This window comes from Chiloscyllium punctatum, chromosome 40 (assembly GCF_047496795.1).
Source record: "Chiloscyllium punctatum isolate Juve2018m chromosome 40, sChiPun1.3, whole genome shotgun sequence".
Lineage (NCBI taxonomy): Eukaryota > Metazoa > Chordata > Chondrichthyes > Orectolobiformes > Hemiscylliidae > Chiloscyllium > Chiloscyllium punctatum.
In genome coordinates this window covers 11927006-11948340 of record NC_092778.1, presented here as the reverse complement: position 1 = coordinate 11948340, position 21335 = coordinate 11927006, and the positions used below count along the sequence as shown (strand labels likewise).

Genomic DNA, 21335 nt, shown 5'->3' with positions numbered 1-21335 from the left:
TGTTGAAAATATTGGGTTTTGAAGGGACGAGTCACTGTTCGGTGCACATAATGAATTATGTAATCCTGCTATGGCTGATGGATTCCTCAAACCCATTCTGCTGGCTTCTCCCGATAATCCTTGATTTCCCCTTATCAATCAAGAACCCAAACCGGTTTTAAATACACTCAATGACCTGGCCTCCATAGCCCTCTGTGGCAAGATTCCACAGATTCACCACCCTCCGGTTGAAAAAAATCCCTCCTCATCTCAGTTCTATAGGGTTGTCCCTTCACTCTGAGGCTGTGCCTTGGGCTCCTAGTTTTTCCTACTCGCGGAAACACCTCCTCCGTGTTAAGTCTATGTCGGTCTCTCAGTATTCTGTAAGTTTCAATGAGATCCTCCTCTTATCCTTCTAAACACTGTTGAGTACAGCCTCAGAATGTCAACCATTCCTCACATGACAAACCCTTCATTCCTGAGATTATTCTTGTAATTCTTTTCTGGACCCTCTCTAACACCAGCACATCCATCCTGAGAAATTGGGCCTAAAGCTGCTCACAATATTCCAAATGTAGTCTGTCCAGACCCTCAGAAATACATTCCTGCTCTCATATTCTCAAAATGAATGCTAAAATTGCATTTGTTTTTGTGACTACCATCTGAACTCACATGTTAATTTAAGAGATTCCTGAACTAAGATTCCTACAGTCCCTTTGTAGTTCAGATTTCTGAAGAATTCCCCCAGTTAGAAAATAATCTATGCCTCTATTCCTATCAAAGTGCACTTTTCATATTGGAGCTCTTCTGCTCCTTCTTTGCACACTCTCCTAGCTCGTCCAAGTCCTTCTGCAGCCTCCCCATCTCTTCAACACTACCTGTTCCTCCACCTATCTTTGTAACATCTGCAAATTGGAACAATGCCCTCAGCTCCTTCATCCAGATGGTTAATGTATACATGAATAGTTGTGATTCCAGCATGGACCCCTGTGGAAATCCACCAGTCACTGCTGCAAACCTGAATAAGATCCCTATGTCCCCATTCTGCCTTCTGCCGGTCAGCCAATCTGCCAATCCTCTATCCATGTTAGTACTTCACCCCTAATGCCATGGGGTCCTATCTCATTGAGCAGCTTCCTTCACGGCAGCATGCCAAAGGCCTTCTTGAAATCCAAACAGATCATGTCCACGAGCTCTCCCTTGCCTAACTTGCTCACTACCGCCTCAAAGGATTCTAACAAGTTTGTCAGGCATGACCTCCCTTGATAAAGTTGTGCTAATTCAGTCCTATTTTACTATACACTTCCAAGTACTCTGCAATCTCATCATTAATAACAGTCTCTTGTCAATATCATCAGGCTAAGTCACCTATAGTTTCTTGTTTTCTATTACATATCCCTCTTATATAGGGGTGTTACATTAGCTATTTTCCAGTCCTCTTGGATCCTGCCGGACTCCTGATTTCTGATCACAATTTCCTCAGTTATCTCCTTCAGAACTCTGAGGTGTAGTTCATCTGGCCCAGGTGATTTTTGCAACGTCAGATCTTTCCGCATCCCCAGCCCGTTCCCCTTAGTGATGTCCATTGCATGCACATCTGCACCTCTGTCTGTTTTCTAACGGTGTCTTCGACCGTGAACACAGATACAAAGCACCTACTCAGTTCCTCCGCCATTTCTTTGTTCCATATTACTCTTTCTCCAGGCTCACTTTCCAGTGGTCCAAAGTCTGCTCTTGTCTCTCTCTTACCTTTTACATCTAAAAATCTCTTGCAATCTTCTTTTATATTACAAGTTTGCTTACCCTCACATTTCATCTTCTGCCCCCTTGTTGCTTTTTTAGTTGACCTCTGGTTTTTAAAATCTTCCCAATCCTTTGGATTTGAACTGATCTTCACCACATTGTATTTTTTTTTAGTTTTGCTCTTGTGCTGTCTCTGGGTTCCCTTGTCACCCATGGTTGCCTCATCCTCCCTTTAATATGTTTCACCTTCTTTGGGATGAATTTCTGCTGCACCTCCCAAATTTCCTCCAGAAACTCCAGCCATTGCTGATCCACAGTCTTCGTAATGAGGCTCCTCTTCCAGTCAGCTCTGACCAGCTTCTCCCTCATGTCTTTGTAGTTACCTTTACTCAATGGTAATCCAATTATACCTGATTCCAGCTTCTACCCCTCAAACTGCAAGGCGAATTTTCCATATTGTGATCACTATCCCACTAGGGGTTTCTTCTTAAGCTCCCTAATTGAGTCTACTCCAGTACACATTACCAAATTCAGAACTGCCTGTTCCCTAGTCAGCTCTATCACAATCTGCTTTCAAAAAAATCTTTTGACATTCCATGAATTTGTTTTCTTGGGATTTGCTATCAAACTGACTTTCCCTGTATATTTGCATATTGAAGTCCCCTTGATTACAGTAATAGTGTCTTTCTTACAAGCCGTTTCTATCTCTCGATTTATTTTCTGCCCCACATCCTGACCTCTACGTAATTCCTATCAGGGTCTTTTTTCCTCTGCAGTTCTTCAACTCTATCCACACAGATTCTATGCCTTCAGGTGCTATTTTGCTTGTTGCCATTGATGTTAATTTAATTTCTTACTGACAAAGCAACACTACTTCCTCTACCTGTGCTTTTGATAGAACACGTATCCTTCCCAGCCCTGATCCCCTTGCAGTCTGTGATACTCACAACAACATACTTGGCAATTACAATCTGATCTACAAGCTCCTTTATCTTGTTTGGTATACTGCGTGCATTTTAAGTACCATGCCTTAGTCCTGGACTGACTGTTCCCTTTCTCATTGTTGTCCCCTTATTTGCTTTGCCTGAAGTTAGACTCCTGGCTCCTTCCATACTCTTTGTCCTGTTACTTGTTCTGGAAATGTTAATATCTTCTGCTGAGCCATCCTCCATCTTTAATTAGTCTAAACTCTTCTTTAAACTCTTAATATGTGCCATCAGTTTATCTATTTTATTCTGACTGCTTTGTGCGTTAACATAAAAATCCTTTATGTTTGTTCTATTATCGAGCTTCACTACATTTATGGTTCCTTGATACAATATGGCATTCATACATTCTATTTCTTCTTTTTATTTTCTGGTAATGATCAATCTCTAAGTTGCCCCTCGGTCTCTTTTATATCTTTCCCTCTCACCCTAAATCTATGCCCCAGAGTTCTGGACTCCCTCACCCCAGAGAAAAGACTTTGTCCATTTACCCTATCCATGCCCCTCAGGATTTTATAAACCTCTATAAGGTCACCCCTCAGCCTCCAATGCTCCAGGTAAAACAGCCCCAGTCTATTCAACCTCTCCCTATATCTCAATTCCTCCAACCCTGGCAACATCCTTGTAAATCTTTTCTGAACCCTTTCAAGTTTCACAACGTCTTTTTGATAGGAAGGGAAGTAGAATTGCACGCAATATTTCAAAAGTGGCCTAACCAATGTCCTGTACAGCCGCAACATGACCTCACAACTCCTGTACTTAGTACTCTGACCAATAAAGGAAAGCATACCAAACGTCTTCTTCACTATCCTATCTACCTGCGACTCCACTTTCAAGGGGCTACGAACCTGCACTCCAAGGTCTCTTTGTTCAGCAACACTCCCTAGGACCTTACCATTAAGTGTATAAGTCCTGCTAAGATTTGCTTTTCCAAAATGCAGCACCTCACATTTACCTAAATTAAATTCTGTCTGCCACTTCTCAGCCCATTGACCCGTCTGATCACGATCCCGTTGTAATCTGAGGTAACCTTCTTCGCTGCTTATGGTCGATTTGCTCATCCACCCTACAGCCCCCAATCTTCTCCACAAAGGGAACTAGCATCTCAAACCTGTTAGACGAGCTCGAAGGCTGAGGTTTCTTCAGCACTGCCTCCTGGATTCCTCTACTTGTTTGTTGTCACATTCTCCGGTCACTGACCAAATTCCAGATAGTTAATCTGGAGGGTGTGATGGTAACACAGCATCCAGGTAACTCTCACCCTTCCAGGTGTGTCAAAGTTTTCAAATCTCAGAATCCAGATCATCAAATCCGTGCCAGAGTTCCTCAGGTAACCAACACTCGTTGCTTCAAATCTATCAGCAGTGTAAAGCAATGATTCCTGTGAAAACCTGCTAAATGCACCATTTATTTTAAAGCCTAATCACTATTTCAAGACCTTCGCCCACTTCCACAACCTTTTCTCTGACCATGTCTGCCCAGACTGCTTTTAGTTACAATTTTCTTATAATGTCTGCAATGTGCATTTTCTCTGCCATTGTCAACCACACCAATGTGAATGCTTGTTATTTCTCTGAGCAGTGATTTCAACAAATACGCAGAACTATGATCACTCTGAAAATACGCTTGGCTCTGTGTGATCTATCCCCTCTTAGCATCAAGGAGTCTAGGGCACAATTTCATATCACATAATCCTATTTTTAAATAAGGAAAATTCATTGTGATAACTGGGATACCACATAGAAACTGTGGAACATTTCACCTGGAGAAAATGGTCAAGACTGAACTGCTCGCCTCAAATACTCCAGATCAGTGAGTGAGGAGGACAAGTAGGAAAAGAGAAGAAACATAAGGAAGAGGAGGAGGAAAGAGAGTTAGTACAAATGATGAGGGAGGCAGTTGTACAACACAACACAGCTGCTCAACTCCTTCCAACATTTGTTATTAGGTTACCTTTGCACAGAGCTGATGCAACATGATGCTGGCACAAAAAGAGTACTTCATTCTCATAGATTATTGTACACAATATTATAATATCAGAGCACAAATATGAAATCACGCATTGAGTTGGACACTCTTGGCAATACGCACAACAAAGATAACTGTCGCATTCCTATTTGCATCAAGTTATTTCACATCAGAGGATTTACCACTTCACACTGATGTTCTTCCAGAATAAGGGGACATTCGGTTAAAATGGAGATTTGAAGAAATTTCCTGTGATGGCAGTGAATGTGTGGTATTCTCTACACCAGAGAGTCATGGAGGCTAGATCACTGAAGTATAGAAAGAGGTGGCAGATTTTTGAAATAATCAACGAGTTGAGGGCTACGAGGAGCTGACATGAACAAGAAATTCAGGCCTAGGGTATTTAACCATGATCTTACAGAATGGTGGGGAAAAGCTGAAGGCCTGCATGGTCTATTACTGGTTCTGATGAAACAGTATGAGTTATGGTGTTCATACAAGGAAGTGGTTCTCAAAGAGTTCATGACTGAGCTGATGATGTCGCTCAGCTTCTGAATGGAGAATCAGCTGGATTCTTGCACGGTCTCCTCATGGAGACACATCTTTTTTACCTTTTTGTTAGGAATAATTAATGTCCCTAAGGATTCATGTAACTTTAATCTAGTTAGAGTTATCTAACAAACTATATATTGTTCGGGAAGAACTTATTTTGCGAAGACTTACTCATGTTCCATCCTCCTCCACAGACTGCTAGACAACCCCTTGGAATGTCATCAGAAGGAAGATTGGTGGCTACTCTCCACTCCCTACCATAAGCTGCCAGTTGTTGGTGGCCAGGCATCATAGTACAACAAATATCAGTGATCATGGTTCTCCACAGATCACAAATGATATTGTCTGTTGGTTTACTGTTAATAACCCGCACTAATGTAACGAGGGGTATATCAGGTTTCCAAGTGATCGACTGTGATGGAGGACATTCTAGTCAGAGGCACAGACAGACATTTCTGTGGACGACAATAAAACGTCAGAGTGGTGTGTTGCCTCCCTGGTGCCAGGATCAAGGAAATCCCAGAAAGGTGCAGAATATTCTCAAAAGGGAGGGAGCAGCAGGAGACCATTTACTCATTAAGACCAATGACACAGGAAGGGGAAAGGATGAGATTCTGAAGGGAGAATATAAAAGTTAGGCAGGTATTTACAAAGGAGATCCTCAAGAGTATAATATCTGGATTACTCCCGGTGCTATGAGCTAGTGAAGGTAGAAATAGGAGGATAGAGCAGATGAATGCATGACTGAACAGCTGGTGTATAGGAGAAGGATTCACATTTCTGGATCATTGGAATCTCTTCTGGGATAGAGGTGACCTGTATAAGAAGGACAGATTGCACCTGAATTGGAAGAGGATTTATATACTGGCAGGGAGATTTGCTAGAGCTGCTCAGGAGGATTTAAACTAGTAAGGTGGGGGGGGGGGGGGGGACACAACACAGGGAGACAGTGAGGAAAGAGAGCAGTCTGAGACTGGTACAGTTAAGAAAAGAAGTGAGTCAAACAGTCAGGGCATGCAGGGACAAAGCAGAGAACAAGATAGGACTGATAAATTAAACTGCATTTATTTCAATGCAAGGGGCCTAACAGGGAAGGCAGATGAACTCAGGGCATGGTTAGGAACATGGGACTGGGATATCTTCGCAATTACAGAAACATGGCTCAGGGATGGGCAGGACTGGCAGCTTAATGTTCCAGGATACAAATTCTACAGAAGGACAGAAAAGGAGGCAAGAGAGGAGAGGGAGTGGAGTTTTTGATAAGGGATAGCATTACAGCTGTGCTGAAGGAGGATATTCCTGAAAATACATCCGGGGAAGTTATTTGGGTGGAATTGAGAACTAAGAAAGGGATGATCTCATTACTGGGATTGTATTATAGACCTCTTAATAGTCAGAGGGAAATTGAGAAACAGATTTGTAAGGACATCTCAGTTATCTGTAAGAATAATAGAGTGGTTATGGTAGGGTTTTTTTAACTTTCCAAACATAGACCGGGACTGCCACAGTGTTAAGGGTTTAGATGGAGATGAATTTGTTAAGTGTGTACAAGATAATTTTCTGGTTCAATATATGTGGATGTACCTACTAGAGAAGGTGCAAAACTTGACCAACTCTTGGGAAATAAGGCAGGGCAGGTGACTGAGATGTCAGTGGGGGAGCACTTTGGGGCCAGCGACCATAATTCTCTTAGTTTTAAAATAGTGATGGAAAAGGATAGACCAGATCTAAAAGTTGAAGTTCTAAATTGGAGAAAGGCCGATTTTGACGGTATTAGGCAAGAACCTTTGAAAACTGATTGGGGGCAGATGTTCGCAGGTAAAGGGACGGCTGGAAAATGGGAAGCCTTCAGAAATGAGATAACAAGGATCCAGTGAAAGTATATTCCTATCAGGGTGAAAGGGAAGGCTAGTAGGTGTAGGAAATGCTCGACGACTAAAGAATTTGAGGGTTTGGTTAAGAAAAAGAAGGAAGCATATGTCAGGTATAGACAGGACAGATCAAATGAATCCTTAGAAGAGTATAAAGGCAGTAGGAGTATACTTAAGAGGTAAATCAGGAGGGGAAAAAGGGGGCATGAGATGGATTTGGAAAATAGAGTTAAGGAGAATCCAAAGGGTTTTTACAAATACATTAAGGACAAAAGGGTGACTAAGGAGAGAAGACGGCCTCTCAAAGATCAGCAAGGCAGCCTCTTTGTGGAGCCGCAGGAGATGGGGGAGATACTAATAAGTATTTTGCATTGGTGTTTTCCACAGAAAAGGACATGGAAGATATACCAGAAGACTGGAGGTTGGTTAAGAAGGGTGGTAAGGACAAGCCAGGGAACTATAGACCAGTGAGCCTGACGTCGGTGGTGGGCAAGTTGTTGGAGGGAATCCTGAGGGACAGGATGTACATGTATTTGGAAAGGCAAGGACTGATTAGGGATGGGCATGGGCACCTGCAGGGGCCCCAGCTGTGCCTGCCTCTTTGTCGGATATGTGGAACAGTCCATCTTCCGCAGCTACACTGGCACCACCCCCCACCTTTTCCTCCGCTACATTGATGGCTGTATCGGCGCTGACTTGTGCTCCCACGAGGAGGTTGAACAGTTCATCCACTTTACCAACACCTTCCACCCAGACCTCAAATTTACCTGGACCGTCTCAGACTCCTCCCTCCCCTTCCTAGACCTTTCCATTTCTATCTCGGGCGACCGAATCAACATGGACATTCACTATAAACCGACCGACTCCCACAGCTACCTAGACTACACCTCCTCCCACCCTGCCCCCTGTAAAAACGCCATCCCATATTCCCAATTCCTTCGTCTCCGCCGCATCTGCTCCCAGGAGGACCAGTTCCAAAACCGTACAACCCAGATGGCCTCCTTCTTCAAAGGCCGCAATTTCCCTCCAGACGTGGTCGACGATACCCTCCACCGCGTCTCTTCCACTTCCCGCTCCTCTGCCCTTGAGCCCCACCCCTACAACCGCCACCAGGACAGAACCCCACTGGTCCTCACCTACCACCCCACTAACCTCCATATAAAGCGTATCATCCGCCGTCATTTCCGCCACCTCCAAACGGACCCCACCACCAGGGATATATTTCCCTCCCCTCCCCTATCAGCATTCCAAAAGACCACTCCCTCCGTGACTCCCTCGTCAGGTCCACACTCCCCACCAACCCAACCTCCACTCCCGGCACCTTCCCCTGCAACCGCAAGAAATGCAAAACTTGCGCCCACACCTCCCCTCTTACTTCCCTCCAAGGCCCAAAGGGATCCTTCCATATCTGCCACAAATTCACCTGCACTATCACACACATCATTTATTGCATCTGTTGCACCCGATGTGGCCCCCTCTATATTGGGGAGACAGGCCGCCTACTTGTGGATCGTTTCAGAGAACACCTCTGCGACACCCGGACCAACCAACATGGCTTTGTGCATGGGAAATCATGTCTCACAAACTTGATTGAGTTTTTTGAAGAAGTAACAAAGAAGATTGATGAGGACAGAGCAGTGGATGTGATCTATATGGACTTCAGTAAAGCATTCGATAAGGTTCCCCATGGGAGATTAGTCAGCTAGGTTAAATCTCATGGAATGCAGGGAGAACTAGTCATTTGGATACAGAACTGGCTTAAAAGGTAGAAGACAGAGGGTGGTGGTGGAGAGTTGTTTTTCAGTCTGGAGGCCTGTGACCAGTAAGTGCCTCAAGGATCGGTGCTGGGTCCACTACTTTTCGTCATTTATATAAATGATTTGGAGGTGTAGTTAGTAATGTTTGTAGATGACAACAAAATTGGAGGTGTAGTGGACAGCGAAGAAGGTTACCTCAGATTACAATGGGATTGTGATCAGATGGGCCAATGGGCTGGGAAGTGGCAGATGGAGTTTAATTTAGGTAAATGCGAGGTACTGCATTTTGGGAAAGCAAATTTTAGCAGGATTCATACACTTAATGGTAAGGTCTTAGGGAGTGTTGCTGAACAAAGAGACCTTGGAGTGCAGGTTCATAGCTCCTTGAAAGTGGAGTCGCAGGTAGATAGGATAGTGAAGGCGGCGTTTGGTGTGCTTTCCTTTATTGGTCAGAGTATTGAGTACAGGAGTTGGGAGGTCATGTTGCGACTATACAGGACATTGGTTAGGACACTTTTGGAATATTGTGTGCAATTCTGGTCTCCTTCCTATCGGAAGGATGTTGTGAAACTTGAAAGGGTTCAGAAAAGATTTACAAGGATGTTGCCAGGGTTGGAGGGCTTGAGCTAGAGGGAGAGGTTGAATAGGTTGGGACTATTTTTCCCTGGAGCATTGGAGGCTGAGGGGTAACCTTAAAGAGATTTATAAAATCATAAGGGGCATGGATAGGGTGAATACCCTAGGTCTTTTCCTCAGGGTGAGTGTGTCCAAAACTGGAGGGCATAGGTTTAAGGTGAGAGGGGAAATATTTGTACACTTAGGGTGGTGCTGTCAAAGGAAGTGGTGGAAGCCGGTACAATTAAAACATTTTAAATGAATCCAGATGGGTATATGAATAGAATGAGTTTAGAGGGATATGAGTCAAATGTTGGGAAATGGGGTTAGATCAGTTTAGGGTACCTGGTTGGCCTGGATGGATTGGACCAAAGAGTCTGGTTCTGTGCTGTCCAACTCTGTGACTATAAATCCTTCTGTTGCATAACATAAATCAGAGTGCAGAAATCCTGTCAGACTTCACAACAATTATTGACTCTGTGGTGAGGATTGCAGGCTACAAGAAACTTAAAGCTTGGGTAAGATATACCTTCTGGCAGATGGAGAAAAAATGGGAATCAAATTACATTTCAGATGAACCAGTAAAGCAATTCTAACATTCAGATAAAGAAAACAAGGGTTTATTGCAGTTCTGAGAAGAATCAATAAAAAAGCAGATAACCTTCAGCGCAGTCCAATACATACCCGCCTGTTGGTGAACAAAGTGTAACATTCTTTTACAAAGATGATTTTAACGAGATCAAGATCCAAGATTGAGAGAATGGGTAACCGTCCATCATAAATCCTAAAGGGAAAAAGGCAAAAATGTTCCAAAGTGAATTTTGGCTTCAGTTAAAGCTTGGGGTCTGACTTGGGGGACTTGGCTGATTTACTGCAATAAATTCATGTGCTCTAGACAACCAGGTCTTCGTCACTATAACCTTAATACAGACATATAAATGCTTTCTCACCACCACCTGGCTCACTCAAAACCAGTTCAGACAGAGAACACACGCCCAATATTTACTGTAAGCAGAACAGAAAACTTAGATTTTCAGGTTTCACAGACACCACGCAGATTATAATGCAAATTTATTATCAGTTTGCCCTGCTGAAAGGGCATGATTTGGAGATGCCGATGTTGGACTGGGGTGTACAAAGTTAAAAATCACACAATACTAGGTTATAGTCCAAATAAACTTGTTGGACTATAAAGTAGTGTTGCGTGATTTTTAACTCTGCTGAAAGGCAGCCTGTTTGAGAAGTTGCCTAATTGTCAGCCTGGTAAGTGCTCTGACACTAACCTGTAGTAGACATCAGGGATAGGGAATTTGAGGTAGCAATGGCAGAGGAAGGTTGAGAAGAGGTGGGGTCAATAGGAGGATAGCACTGGAATAATTCAGGTCCAGGAAATCCTCCCAAAAATGGAACATCAATAAAAACATGTAGAATCAATCCTTAAAGCCTTTCACCCTGTGACTCATCACCACCCTGCGAGTGAATTAGTCGCCACCATCCATTCCACCTTCATCCTGAAGCCCATCCTCATCCAAAGGGAAATGACAGATTAAACATTCTCAGCCTATCAAAGGTCACCTCTGGGATCAATAAGCTTTGAGGGACAACTGGGACATTTCCCAGACTTGCTCGTTTTCAATAGATGAAATTTCTCCAATAGACAAGAATCTCTAGCTCCCTCAAAAATGCTCCCTTCCTACAGAAAATGTGGACGGAATTCAGGCCAACCCATTATGACAATTCCAGGCAACAATGAAAATGGGCCAATTCTCATCAGATCAAAACTTCACCCCATTATTGCAGTGACTTGGATGGAAAAGTGTACGAGCTGTGTTTGAATCAAACCAGAGTGATCGTCAGGCATAATGTGAAGGCACCATTGGAGACAGTTCTCAGGATGAACAAAAGGACATGAAGGTTGAACATCCCTCCACAAGAACTTCAAACCATCCTTTTGTGTGTAAAGTTAAGTATCCATGACAACAGTGTATCAAGTTTTTGAAGAGTCATAACTGAATCAATGTCAAGACTGGAATGATCTTTCCCTTAAAACTGAGTTGGCCTTAGGCTGGACTGTACGACTGATGGAAAATAGATTTTTGAAGAAGGTAAAAATCCAACACTTCACATATGTCACCTGTTGATTAAATACACTCACCCCCATATCTTTCCATATTTCTTGTAGCATTCTGTGTCAAATCCAAACATACCCTAGCCAGAAGAAAACAAAAACATCAGCAAAACAAGCACAAAGTTCAAAGAAAATATAAGGATAATTACATATCCGGGTCCATGTGGTGGGTAGCTACTAAGGGCTGGTGCATGGAGACAGAAGGTGAGGTAAACAATTGGAACAATACAAAGGGCACTGCTCCTCTTGAACTCCAGAGAAAGACATTCCTGCAATGTTTCCAGTCAATGTCCTGTGCTCTTACAAATGCTCTAGTCAAAAGAATCTTCTGGAACCACCACCAAATGTACCTTTTTAATTCCATTCTATTTTGACATTTTGCAAGTATACATTAATGTAACCTCAGCGGAACCAATCACAGCAGACAGTTTGAAATCACTTTCAAAGATGAAGACAGGCCATTTGAGGCAGTTGTTGTATTCATGGAATTTATGCTCCGCACAAGACTCCATCTATTCTGTTGGGGCCCCTTTCCAATCGCTTTATCCATTGTGTGTTCCTCTAGCTTCATCTCAACATCCCCTTATCCCTCCCACTACTATCTCTGATCCCAAACTTCTGCCTTCAGTCTCTGATAAGACATGTCCATGACCACAGTGTATGTACCTCAGAACTGAGAATGTGAGAAGGACATGGAGCTACAGCAGCCTTATCCCATCAACTGTTTGAGGTGATTGGATGAAGGCAGCTTTTACTGAACAGTGTATTTCTGACAACAGGTTAACTCAAGGCCTCATCTTCCTTTTATCGCGTGTATGTGAAAGATTCCACAGCACTATTTCAAAGATAAGCAGCAATTACTGCTTGCAGTATTTATCTGGGCAATATTTATCCTTCAACCTTTATCACCAAGTCAGATAATCAGGTCTTTACTGTTGCTGATCTATTTCTAGCCCAAATGCAAATTAAGCTGAAAAGAGACATTGAGGTTGGGCATAGAACTACAATAAAGACTTCTTCTGTTCTGTTGTAATTACACCCCCATGCCCACCCCTAACCCCCAGACTGAAGGCCTGTGATTTGCACGTTCTACAGGAATCAGTACTGAGTCCACTTCTTTCTGTAAATTTTAACTGCGATTTTTTGAAACACTTGCATTTATGAGCCATGCTGTTAAAATAATTCTTTTACATTGCTGTCAGATCGTGTTCAAATAACAACCAAAATTGGTGAGTGGCAAAAATAACCTCTTTATTCAGAAACCACAAGTAGCACAAGTTCGAGGCGGCAACAGAATCCCAAAACACAGTCCTTACACTGGCCTGTTTATACACAGTTCTTACACTGGCCTGTTTATACACAGTCCTTACACTGGCCTGTTTATACACAGTTCTTACACTGGCCTGTTTATACACAGTCCTTACACTGGCCTGTTTATACACAGTTCTTACACTGGCCTGTTTATACACAGTGCTTACATTGGCCTGTTTATACACAGTCCTTACACTGGCCTGTTTATACACAGTTCTTACATTAGCCTGTTTATACACAGTCCTTACACTGGCCTGTTTATACACAGTTCTTACACTGGCCTGTTTATACACAGTCCTTACACTGGCCTGTTTATACACAGTTCTTACATTAGCCTGTGTATACACAGTCCTTACACTGGCCTGTTTATACACAGTCCTTACACTGGCCTGTTTATACACAGTCCTTACACTGGCCTGTTTATACACAGTCCTTACACTGGCCTGTTTATACACAGTCCTTACACTGGCCTGTTTATACACAGTTCTTACATTAGCCTGTGTATACACAGTCCTTACACTGGCCTGTTTATACACAGTCCTTACACTGGCCTGTTTATACACAGTCCTTACACTGGCCTGTTTATACACAGTTCTTACACTGGCCTGTTTATACACAGTTCTTACATTAGCCTGTTTATACACAGTCCTTACATTGGCCTGTTTATACACAGTCCTTACATTAGCCTGTTTATACACAGTCCTTACATTAGCCTGTTTATACACAGTCCTTACATTAGCCTGTTTATACACAGTCCTTACATTAGCCTGTTTATATGCAGTCCTTACATTAGCCTGTTTATACGCAGTTCTTATATTAGCCTGTTTATACGCAGTTCTTACACTGGCCTGTTTATACGCAGTTCTTACATTAGCCTGTTTATACGCAGTCCTTACATTAGCCTGTTTATACGCAGTTCTTACACTGGCCTGTTTATACGCAGTTCTTACACTGGCCTGTTTATACACAGTCCTTACATTGGCCTGTTTATACACAGTTCTTACATTAGCCTGTGTATACACAGTCCTTACACTGGCCTGTTTATACACAGTCCTTACACTGGCCTGTTTATACACAGTTCTTACATTAGCCTGTTTATACACAGTTCTTACACTGGCCTGTTTATACACAGTTCTTACATTAGCCTGTTTATACACAGTTCTTACACTGGCCTGCTTATACACAGTCCTTACACTGGCCTGTTTATACACAGTTCTTACATTAGCCTGTTTATACACAGTCCTTACATTGGCCTGTTTATACACAGTCCTTACATTAGCCTGTTTATACACAGTCCTTACATTAGCCTGTGTATACACAGTCCTTACATTGGCCTGTTTATACACAGTCCTTACATTAGCCTGTTTATACACAGTCCTTACATTAGCCTGTGTATACACAGTCCTTACATTAGCCTGTGTATACACAGTCCTTACACTGGCCTGTTTATACACAGTCCTTACACTGGCCTGTTTATACACAGTCCTTACACTGGCCTGTTTATACACAGTCCTTACACTGGCCTGTTTATACACAGTTCTTACACTGGCCTGTTTATACACAGTCCTTACACTGGCCTGTTTATACACAGTTCTTACATTAGCCTGTGTATACACAGTCCTTACACTGGCCTGTTTATACACAGTCCTTACACTGGCCTGTTTATACACAGTTCTTACATTAGCCTGTTTATACACAGTTCTTACACTGGCCTGTTTATACACAGTTCTTACATTAGCCTGTTTATACACAGTTCTTACACTGGCCTGTTTATACACAGTCCTTACACTGGCCTGTTTATACACAGTTCTTACACTGGCCGTTTATACACAGTTCTTACACTGGCCTGTTTATACACAGTTCTTACACTGGCCTGTTTATGCACAGTTCTTACACTGGCCTGTTTATACACAGTCCTTACATTGGCCTGTTTATACGCAGTTCTTACATTGGCCTGTTTATACACAGTTCTTACACTGGCCTGTTTATACACAGTTCTTACACTGGCCTGTTTATACACAGTTCTTACACTGGCCTGTTTATACACTGTTCTTACATTAGCCTGTTTATACACAGTTCTTACATTAGCCTGTTTATACACAGTCCTTACATTGGCCTGTTTATACACAGTCCTTACATTGGCCTGTTTATACACAGTCCTTACATTAGCCTGTTTATACACAGTCCTTACATTAGCCTGTTTATACGCAGTCCTTATATTAGCCTGTTTATACGCAGTCCTTACATTAGCCTGTTTATACGCAGTTCTTACATTAGCCTGTTTATACACAGTCCTTACACTGGCCTGTTTATACACAGTTCTTACACTGGCCTGTTTATACACAGTTCTTACACTGGCCTGTTTATACACAGTCCTTACATTGGCCTGTTTATACACAGTTCTTACATTAGCCTGTGTATACACAGTCCTTACACTGGCCTGTTTATACACAGTTCTTACACTGGCCTGTTTATACACAGTTCTTACATTAGCCTGTTTATACACAGTTCTTACACTGGCCTGTTTATACACAGTCCTTACACTGGCCTGTTTATACACAGTTCTTACACTGGCCTGTTTATACACAATCCTTACATTAGCCTGTTTATACACAATCCTTACATTAGCCTGTTTATACACAGTCCTTACATTGGCCTGTTTATACAGTCCTTACATTAGCCTGTTTATACACAGTTCTTACACTGGCCAGTTTATGCACAGTTCTTACACTGGCCTGTTTATACACAGTCCTTACATTAGCCTGTTTATACACAGTCCTTACATTAGCCTGTTTATACACTGTCCTTACATTAGCCTGTTTATACACAGTCCTTACATTAGCCTGTTTATACGCAGTCCTTACATTAGCCTGTTTATACGCAGTCCTTACATTAGCCTGTTTATACGCAGTTCTTATATTAGCCTGTTTATACGCAGTTCTTACATTAGCCTGTTTATACGCAGTTCTTACACTGGCCTGTTTATACACAGTCCTTACATTAGCCTGTTTATACGCAGTTCTTATATTAGCCTCAAAGATCAACAAGTCGGCCTTTATGTGGAGCCGCAGAAAATGGGGGAGATACTAAACGAGTATTTTGCATCAGTATTTACTGTGGGAAAGGATATGGAAGATATAAAATATAGGGAAATAGATGGTGACATCTTGGAAAATGTCCATATTACAGAGGAGGAAGTGCTGGATGTCTTGAAACGCATAAAGGTGGTAAGGACAAGCCAGGAAACTATAGACCAGTGAGCCTGACATCGGTGGTGGGCAAGTTGTTGGAAGGAATCCTGAGGGACAGGATGTACCATGTACTTGGAAAGGCAAGGACTGATTCGGGATAGTCAACATGGCTTTGTGCGTAGGAAATCATGTTTCACAAACTTGATTGAGTTTTTTGAAGAAGTAACAAAGAGGATTGATGAAGGCAGAGCAGTAGGTGTGATCTATATGGACTTCAGTAAGGTGTTCAACAAGGTTCCCCAAGGGAGACTTGTTAGCAAGGTTAGATCTCACGGAATACAGGGTGAACTAGCCAGTTGGATACAGAACTGGCTCAAAGGTAGGAGACAGAGGGTGGTGGTGGAGTGTTATTTTTCAGACTGGAGGCCTGTGACCAGTGGAGCGCCACAAGGATTGGTGCTGGGTCCTCTACTTTTTGCCATTTATATAAATTATTTGGATGTGAGCATAAGAGGTATAGTTAGTAAGTTTGCAGATGACAACAAAATTGGAAGTGTAATGGACAGTGAAGAAGGTTACCTCTGATTACAATGGGATCTTGATCAGGTGGGCCAATGGGCTGCGAATTGGCAGATGGAGTTTAATTCAGATAAATGTGAGGTGCTGCATTTTGGGAAAGCAAATCTTAGCAGGACTTATATACTTAATGGTAAGGTCCTAGGGAGTGTTGCTGAACAAAGAAACCTTGGAGTGCAGGTTCGTAGCTCCTTGAAAGTGGAGTCGCAGGTAGATAGCATAACGAAGAAGGCATTTAGTATGCTTTCCTTTATTGGTCAGAGTATTGAGTACAGGAGTTGGGAGGTCATGTTGCGGCTGTACAGGACATTGGTTAGGCCACTGTTGGAATATTGCATGCAATTCTGGTCTCCTTCCTATTGGAAAGATATTGTGAAACTTGAAAGGGTTTAGAAAAGATTTACAAGGATGTTGCCAGGGTTGGAGGATTTGAGCTATAAGGAGAGGCTGAACAGGCTGGGGCTGTTCTCCCTGGAGTGTCAGAGGCTGCGGGGTGACCTTATAGAGGTTTACAAAATTATGAGGGGCATGGATAGGATAAATAGACAAAGTCTTTTCCCTGGGGTGGGGGAGTCCAGAACTAGAGCGCATAGGTTTAGGGTGAGAGAGGAAAAATATAAAAGAGACCTAAGGGGCAACTTTTTCATACAGAGGGTGGTACGTGTATGGAATGAACTGCCAGAGGAAGTGTTGGAGGCTGGTACAATTCCAACATTTAAAAGGCATTTGGATGGGTATATGAATAGGAAGGGTTTGGAGGGATATGGGCCGGGTGCTGGCAGGTGGGACTAGATTGGGTTGGGATATCTGGACGGGTTGGACCGAAGGGTCTGTTTGCATGCTGTACATCTCTATGACTCTATGAGCTCAGTTAAAAGGGATTTAACAAATACATACTAATTGGGGAAAATGTTTGATGTTCTGTAATCTATTCAGGTATGAGAGTTGATTAGTAAGGACTGATGAGTATCATAATCTTTCGTGGAGATATGATGGAGGGATTGGCATTGATCTGAATATACTACACTTATTCAGAGGTAAATAAGCCTAAACACTGCTTGCAGCAAGTGCTGATAAGGTGTGAAAATGCGCTAATGCTACCATGGTAGCAAAATTACTACAAAACTGTGGTTTTATGAATGAATGAATGAAACCTTATTATAGTAGGGAGGTATGAATGAATGAATGAAACTGGAAAGTGGTCTGAGTTTCTTAGTGGGTTAGTAAAGGATTACAAACGAATAAACATAAAATGTGTGTGGAAAATATAAAGCATTTGTGAGTGGGTTAGTTAAGGGAACTAGAATGCAATATCTCACACTACTGCAGTCAGTCCAATGCTGAAGCACTAGCACTGCCAATCACAGGAGTACAAGTTCAAACTCACTTCTACAGACATCCAGTGAGACAGTCCTGTGGGAGAGTTCCATCAGATTGTGGCTAATTCACTAAATAGAGCATGATGACAGTCAGCCAGCACCAACCCTGCATCCTCCAGATTCACCTTTACCCTTAAATATACTCGAGGAATCTCCATCAGCCCTCATTAAGGTTCAAATTGGAGTTCTTGACATAGTCAGGAAAGAAAATGGCAACCAAACATACCTTTCTATAATGCAGAAATGTTCCAATGAATGGCAGTGGCCTTGGGCCTGGAACTCCAATGCGTTTAAATAACCCAAATGGTAAAACACTGTACCTGCAAAGTGAATGACTATCTCATCAACAACAAAACCTGAACATGTCAATAAAAACAAAGTACAACAGACACTGGAAACACTCAGCAAATCTATTTCTCTCTCCACAAGATCGTGCCAGAGTTAATATTTTTAGTCCAGTATCACTCTTGTTTGACTCTGTTTCTCTTTCACAATGCAGTCATTTCTGAGTTTCTCCAGCATTCATTGTGTTCATTATTAAAAGTGGTGAATGTTTCAAATGCTGAGCTAATTGAATGTGGATATGTGCATGTTCCAGGTATGATTAACAGGTACTGAGGCTAATTGGAGCACATGAGAAAGTTGTTTCCTCAGTGCTTTATTTCACCATCCACCTTGATTTAGTCCCTTCTTACTCTCCCTAAATACCTCATCCCCCAACCTTTCATGGTTTGCACTGCCCTTAACAGTGTTTTAATGTTTATTAGTTTAAAAGCAACAAAGTCATGAAGCTTTTGGTGGTGGGAAGACGCTTACTTGTGTGTGATTACACACTTCTGGGTAGAAGAACTGGCTTCCTATCTCCCCTTACAACTCCATTTTGAATATCATTTCCCCCCCCCCCCGCCAGTCTGTATGACTTTGCAACTTCATCAATCAATTGGAAAACATGGATGATTTACTGGTGGTGGTTAATAGATGACAAAATCCCACTGGTGATTTGATGAAGAAGAAATCGTTCAGTTGTGTGCCCTTCTGGAAATGTAAGATCTGGTTCCCATACCATTGTAAATACTGCTTAGCTCTAAAACAAGATCTAGATTATAATAGGCAGAATAGATCTAACCCTATAAACAATTAAAACAGTCCTGTCTAACTTCTGGATAACCACAAAACAGAGGACTGTCAACCTCACCTGCCCCAGACATTCAGCTTGTTCTCATCCTCAACCGAAAACACTGGAGGGAGGGAGGAATCTACAGCGTTAGGAGGATTGCTTCCTCTCACACACTGTCAGGTCTGACTGTCTCTTCACTATCAGACATTCCCCAGCACCCCCGACCCCCCTTTGCCCCCACCCGAAACTGGATCTCACAAGGATCAGCTTCTCTCCCATCCTGGGACCAGCCTCATTCAGCCAGAGCCTGGGCTCTCAGGGCTGGGGGCAGGAGGAAGGGAAAATACCCCACAATCAGCAGCGATTGCCCGGGGAGGGGGAGTGCGGTCAGAGGCTGAGGAGAGCCCCCTCCCTCTCTCCGCCTCACACCCAGAGTTCAAACACACAGACCACCTGGTGACAAACTTTCCCCGTTAGCGACTGCAGGTGAACTTTGTGACTGTTTTGTCCCATCGTTGGAAGCTGGACGAGGCGATAAAGAGATCCCGCAGACACTTACCAGGCCAGCAGGAGCAGGAAAGTGATGAGAAGGATCCAGGTCTGGTCGGACAGAGCGGCCCGGATCGCCCCCAGACTCTCTGCAAAAAGGACAGCCATCCCGAGATCAAACAGCAGGCAGCAACTGTGAGCAACCTGAGCTAGTGCTGGCTGTGTTTATAGGGAGTGGGGGGGGGAGGGCAGAGAGCCAGAGGGCGGGATCAGGATTGCTTCATCACACCAAACTATCAATGTTCAACACTCTAACTGATATTTGCAAAATCAGGTGATGAAACATCGCGTGCGAACAAGGTGTCTTAGATGGATATTTTTAAAGCAACCTGCTCAGATATTATGACACATGTTTGGAGACTTGAAAGCAAGTCTCCTGGCTCACACTACCACTGTACCCCAGGAGCCTTCAACACGCTATCATTTTGTAAGTAAATAGCAATGATAACCCACTACCATCTGACCAGACTCTAGATTTTTGTATCTCAGAGACATCAAATTTAGACACACTTTCCCCCTTCAGGGCCTAATGAATCCAAATCAGACAAAAGAAAGGAAACACAATAAGTTGAAGTCACAACATTGCAGTGTTTCTTGCTCCATCCAGAATGGACATGATGATTGTTTTTCATTCATCATCAAAAAGTGTGGCACTGGAAAAGCACAGCAGGTCAGGTGGAGTTTGCACATTCTCCCCGTGTCTGCCTGGGTTTCCTCCGGGTGCCCCAGTTTCCTCCCATAGTCCAAAGATGTGCAGGTCAGGTGAATTGGCTATGCTTTGTTGCCCGTAGTGTTAGGTAAGGGGTAAATGTAGGGGTATGGGTGGGTTGCGCTTCAGCGGGTCGGTGTGGACTTGTTGGGCCGAAGGGCCTTTTTCCACACTGTAATGTAATGTAATCTAATCTAATCTGAGGAGCAGGAGAGCCCAAGTTTTAGGCATAACGCCTTCATCGGGAATGTAAAGGGGACTGAGAGATAAACAGTAGGGTGGGGATGGAGGTTGGGAGCAAGATAGCTAGGAAGGCAATAGGGAGATGCAGGTGGGAGATGACCCATCACCATCACCCCCCTCCAGTCTTTCATCTTTTAGAATGAGTTGCCGGTTTCGGTTCGTTAATATCTAAATCCCAGAATTTATTTTAAGTCACATTCTCAAAATAACTTAAGGTTTTATAAAAAAAAGTTGACATCTCAGTTCAGGAAATGCATTAAAAGGTATGAGGTTAGTGTCTGTCTGTATCCCAATCTTCAGTCAAACTGGTTCTATTTCCAGGAGGAAGTGAGGACTGCAGATGCTGAAGATCAGAGTTGAAGAGCATGGTGCTAGGAAAGCACAGCCAGTCAGACAGCATCCAAGGAGCAGGAGAATCAGCATTTCAAGCTTAAACCCTTCACCAGGAATGAGGCTTGTGGCCCAAGGGGACTGAGAGATAAATGGGAGGAGAGTGGGGCTAGGGGGAAGGTAGCTGTGATCACGATAGGTGGGTGTGAAGATGATAGGTTGGAGAGGAGGGAGGAGTGGATAGGTGGAAAGGAAGATGGACAGGGCAGTTCAAGAGGGCAGTGCTGAATTGGAAGGTTGGATCTGGGATAAAGTGAGGGGAAGGGAAAAG

At 43.1% G+C, this 21335-nt stretch overlaps 1 protein-coding gene across 1 annotated transcript in view; it reads right to left on the bottom strand.

The window, feature by feature from the left end:
• LOC140464347 (cytochrome P450 3A21-like) overlaps positions 1-19883 on the bottom strand; it is a 44459-nt gene extending 24576 nt beyond the window's left edge. Inside the window, exons 1-4 of the mRNA XM_072559300.1 lie at positions 19733-19883; positions 18283-18376; positions 11627-11679; positions 10156-10255 (exon numbers count right to left, since the gene is read on the bottom strand). Of these exons, the coding sequence (XP_072415401.1) occupies positions 10156-10255; positions 11627-11679; positions 18283-18376; positions 19733-19830 (345 nt within the window). The 5' untranslated portion in view covers positions 19831-19883. The remainder of the gene's footprint in view (positions 1-10155; positions 10256-11626; positions 11680-18282; positions 18377-19732) is intronic.
• Positions 19884-21335: the final 1452 nt, after the last annotated feature.